This window comes from Myotis lucifugus, unplaced genomic scaffold (genome assembly GCF_000147115.1).
Source record: "Myotis lucifugus unplaced genomic scaffold, Myoluc2.0 scaffold_151, whole genome shotgun sequence".
Lineage (NCBI taxonomy): Eukaryota > Metazoa > Chordata > Mammalia > Chiroptera > Vespertilionidae > Myotis > Myotis lucifugus.
The window spans coordinates 281,098-286,243 of record NW_005871199.1 but is presented as its reverse complement, the minus strand read 5'-3'; the positions used below and the strand labels follow the sequence as shown (position 1 = coordinate 286,243).

At 51.7% G+C, this 5,146-nt stretch overlaps 1 protein-coding gene across 4 annotated transcripts in view; it reads right to left on the bottom strand.

The window, feature by feature from the left end:
* Positions 1-539, bottom strand: part of ADAR (adenosine deaminase, RNA specific) — a 21,400-nt gene extending 20,861 nt beyond the window's left edge. For 2 of the 4 annotated variants that reach the window (XM_014461137.2, XM_023759297.1), the window contains exon 1: positions 375-519. In XM_014461137.2, the coding sequence (XP_014316623.2) occupies positions 375-389 (15 nt within the window). In that variant the 5' untranslated portion in view covers positions 390-519. Of the gene's footprint in view, positions 1-374 lie in introns of all 4 variants that reach the window. The other 2 variants (XM_006095095.3, XM_006095092.3) reach the window with 2 other exon arrangements.
* Positions 540-5,146: the final 4,607 nt, after the last annotated feature.

Here is a 5,146-nt window from a genome sequence, read left to right as displayed (position 1 = left end):
TCCTTCTAACAGGTAATAAGCTTTGATTAACACGTACTTAGAAGAATCCTGAAAGTGCAGAGGATTCAGAGATGGATGTTAAAATGAAGCCTGTTGTCCAGGGGCTCCAGGAGGGGTGCGGGCGAGCACCCGAGGTCCAAGCAGAAGGGGAGGCGGCTTTGCCTGGCCCTGGGCTCCGGCCTTCCCCCCACAAGCCTCTTCCTCCCACGGCCTGCACGGCAGCGCTAGTTACCCCGACAGACAGGACTAAACAGCCGTTCTGCGGGGCAAGAGCACACACAGCACGCGAGCGCGCACACTCGCTCACGGCGCACTCTAGTCACCGACTGAAACGCGGGCGGTGGGCCCACGCCGGGAGCTCCGGCCGCCCTTACCTGCCTCAGGTCCATGGCGCCCCCCGAGGCATGTCCAGGCAGCGCGACCCTCCCCCGGGTGCGTGGGTTTCCAGGGGCCAGGCTTCTGCTCGAGGCTCCGCAGGCGCAGGGGGCTTAGGGGCGTCTGAGTAGCCGGACAGGAAGCTCCTGGGCGGGGAGGGTGAGCGGGTTGCGAAATGGCTCCGGTTCAGTTTCACTTTCGTTTCCCCGGAAGGACAGCCCCTTTGGAAACTTTGGGCAGCTCGGGGGCGGGGCTCTGGCAGCTCGGGGGCGGGGCTCTGGCAGCTCGGGGGCGGGGCTCTGGCAGCTCGGGGGCGGGGCTCGGGCAGCTCGGGGGCGGGGCTCGGGCAGCGAGGCCGCTGGTTTCGCGCGGATCACAGCCTAATCCCTCCTGGCAGAACCGGGCAGGGTGCTGTTTCTTTAGGAAAACTGCTGTAAATACCGAGCGCAGGATGCCCCCGCCACCCTCTCAGGACGCCAAGGGCTGAAGCAAAAGAAAACAAAGGCACCAGGAAAGAGGCGGGGCGCAGTTCAAATGGCTGACGTCCCTACTTACTCCTGTTCCTTGAATATTATAAAGGACAGGAGCCAGCAGGAAGCTGCGATGAAGGTCCCCCTGCGGGCTGAGAAGGGCGGTTCAGAGGGAAGCCCTCTCCATGCATATGTATCCCTTTACTCTTCACAACAGCTCTGCGGGCAGGCCTGAGTCCCAGGTTACAGATGCGGAAAACCAGCTTTCCAGGTCTGACTGTGGAAACTCGTGGTCACACTCGCTGGCTACGCTGTGACTTTCCAAAAGTTCAGTTATCTAGATCAGTGGTTCTCAACCTTCCTAATGCCGCGACCCTTTAACACAGTTCCTCATGTTGTGGTGACCCCCAATTTCATTGTTACAAATTGAACATAATTAAAGCATAGTGATTAATCACAAAAACAATACGTAATTACATAAGTTTTCCGATGGTCTTAGGCGACCCCTGTGAAAGGGTCGATCGACCCCAAAGGGGTCGCGACCCACAGGTTGAGAACCGCTGCTCTAGAAGAAGCGATTCAACTGGTTTCATGATCATGCTATGCGTCTGCTATTTTGTTCAAGATTCTATCGATCAATTCTAGTGCTCAACACACCCTCACCTGTGAACATTTTCTTTTTCTGTGTTTAATTTTATCCCCACTGCTTTTGAGATTTACAAGGCAGTCCCTTTAGGGCAGTGGTCGGCAAACTGTGGCCCCTTGAGTGTGGCTCTTCCACAAAATACCACGTGCGGGCGCGCACGTACAGTGCAATTGAAACTTCATGGCCACACTCAAGGGGCCAAAGAGCCGCATGTGGTTCACGAGCCGCAGTTTGCCGACCACTGCTTTAGGGCATTATCACCAGCAGATGCCCTTCTCCACTGTCCTCTTTTAAAAAAAAAAAATAAATTTTTATTGATTTCAGAGAGGAAGGGAGAGGAAGAGAAAGAATGAGAGAAGGAATCAAGGATGAGAGAGAATCACTGACCAGTCTCCTCCATGCTCCCTCCTAGGGATCGAGCCCACACTGGGAATCGAATCGTGACCTCTTGGTTCATAAGTTGAGGCTCAACCACTGAGCCACGCCGGTCGGGCTATATATCTGCCTTTAGAGCTACAGTCTTTTCTGGGCAGGGAATATGTGTCACATCCCCATATCCCCGGCATGCGACTTTCTAAATAAACTTCCTCTTATAATTAGAGTTTCTTGGTTCTGAATTCTTTCTTTGCTGAACTCGAGTACCGAGGTCTGGTAACATTCTGGTGTCATTTCACCACTAACAACAACCGAAATGCCTATCAAAAATAAAATGCATAAATGATGGCAAATGTCTATGATGGAATCCTATATAATAAAAGGCTAATATGCAAATAGACTGACCAGTGGAAAAACCGAACAACTGATCTCTATGACGTGCGCTGACCATCAGGGGGTGTGCGCGGAACATGGCAAGTGTTGGCCGCAGCGGGATGGTGGAGGTGAGCGGGGGTGCCAGACCAAGGCGGGGTGCCGGTGGCTGTCATGGGGTGAGCCTCTGGTGGTTACGGAAAATTCCTTGCTCCTGAACACTGTGTTCTCACCCGGCGCTGCACCTGCTGCTGGCACGGGAGCCACCAATGGCACCTGCTGCCGATGCCTGGTGCTGGCCCCGATCGCTCGGCGCCTTCAGTGGGTGCAAGCGGCAGCTGCCGGCCCTGATCGTCCCTCAGGGCTTCTCCACCTCCCCGTGCTCCTGAGGGGTGATCGGGGCTGGCAGCCGCCTCTCGCACCCACTGCCGGTACTGGCCCCGCTCACACCCACAGCCGGTGCCAGAGCCGCTGGTTTCACCCACTGCCAGCTGGTGCCAGAGCCGCTGGTTTCACCCACTGCCAGCTGCTGGCCCTGATCACCCCTGAGGGCTTCTCCACCTCCCCCTGGACCTAAGGGGCGACTGTACCCGCTGATGGCCAGCACCAGCAGCGGGTGCGACTGGGGCTGACGCCATCAGTGCGTGGGAGTGGTGGTGGGAGCGGGGCTGCTGGCAGATAGGAGACTGGTGCTGCGGTGGGAGGATCTAGGTGGGGGTGCGGAGGATGGGCCGAGACCTGCCTCTGTGCCCACCACAGCCTCGTGGCCCACAGTTCCTTTCAAGGTGCATGAATTCGTGCACTGGGCCCCTAGTATTATATAGCACCAAAAATGGAAGAACTAGAACCACATGCAACAAAATGAGTAATCATCTAAACATGATATGGAGAGAAACCACAGACATATTATATGGTTCCATTTACATAAAAGTCCCAAACCGGGCAAAACTGCATAAAAGACAGGATGGTGGTTACCTGTAGGGAGGATGGGTTGGGGGTTTGACTGGGAAGGAGTGTGCTGGGTGCTGGTGATGTTTTAGCTCTTGGCTTGGGTGGTGACTGCATCTATGGTTGCTTTCCAGTAGTTCATTAAGTTATACACTTACGCTCTAAGCTGTACGTCACAATTTGTAAGGCGAAAAACAAGAACAAACCCCCACTGTAACCATTCCAGCCTCTGTTCCCACATTCTATTTTCCATTTAAGTCAAATGAGTTATGTCTTACCTCTCCTTCCTTGCCTCGGGGCTGAACAATTCCACAGCCCTTAATCCTCCTACAAGAATGTTCCAGAAAAGTCTTAATCACTGCTGTTGTGCAGGGGAAAGTGCACGGCTGCTGCCCCCCATCCCTTTTAAGCAGATGGAAAATTTGTTTCCTAAGCAGAGGGTCAGTTTGTTCCTTGAAAGAACAACTACTCTTGTCATTTAATCTTAGCAGCTCAAGTAACTGTGGACAGTCTTATTCATAAACATTTCATCCACCCCACCCCCCAGTAATTGTTTCAGCTCCCACAGGGTTGGGAGGTAGTGACATGGTGACATAAACCTTCGTGCTATTCTACTGCAGGGACTTGACGCATGGGATGAAGCTCTTTATACCCAAAGTAACAGGTTGACTAGAGAAAATTTCAGAAAATACAGACAAGCAGTCAAAATGATCCCTACCCCTTCCCTGTTAGTTCATCAGTGCCTTTCCTTCCTGTGTTCCCTGCGCATAGCGGCACCAGGCGCACGCTGGTGCTCCTCTCCTGATGCGGGGGCTCACCTCCCAGGGGGTCTGAGTGCCTGCTGCCCCGCTGTGCAGGAACCGAGGGCTATGTGCTAACCACCACCTACATGGCTAAGAGTTCCCATCTAGGATGAGTTGCGCATAAAAAGCCCTCACTGGCAAGCAAGGCTTTCGCACAGCACGGCGAGCCCTGGCTCCATGTGAGCGAGCCTTCAGGGCCCCGGACTTCCCCCGTTATGGAGGACGCTATCATCTGGCTACTGAGCTGGTTTTAGTTTCCAATTCCTGCTATTCTTGCCTTTTCACTATAAGTAACTGCTGCTCTGGCTTGTTGTGGCTCTTCTGTTTAATCGCGCTGTGTACAGGGATGAGCATTTACGAGTCTTTTCAGTCTACAATTTCCTATAACCAGACTACTGCACATATGGGCTACATCCAATCTATCTCCCTATGGTAACGCAGATGTCTGCAAACTCCTTCAACATTTGCTCATACAGTGATCCTGCAACAGAAATGTATTGCCTGCGAATGCATGCTACTAAACTTGCAACATATTATCAAAAAAAGTACTAAGTCACTGTAATTTTTAATTACCAGGCCATTATTTTAGAAAGGATATGCACATAAATAAACTCACGTTCTTATATTTAGTCCTAGGAAATACATAATTAGCAATTTGTAGAGTTTCGAGGACAAATTTAATGGCTTCCTTTTTTTGTTGTTTCTTTTCGCCTCTTTATCGTTGGGTTTTTATTCCACTGCAACAGTTACTGCTACATCAATATAATTTCAAAATCTCAGGGCCTTCCCATAGTGACCCCATTTGCTTTGATAATCTGTGAGGCTTTCTGCAGACAGACTAGTGAGTTGCCTAATTGGCTGAGTAGGGCTCCACAGCTGTATTTATGCTGATATATATACTCTATTGATGTTAATGATTAGACCGACTTTTTTTTCAGACTGGCTTTTGACAAGAAACAAGAGATGCCTCAGGTATCCCCAGAAGAAACAGGTCTCCAAAAGTGGTTAAGTGCCTGTACCTCAAATTATCCGGTAAATGAAAAAAGAAAAGTGGTATTTTATAATTATCTACTAGAGGCCTGGTGCACAAAAATTTGTGCACTGGGGAGGGGGGTCCCCTCAGCCTGGCCTGTGCCCTCTCGCAGTCTGGGACCCCT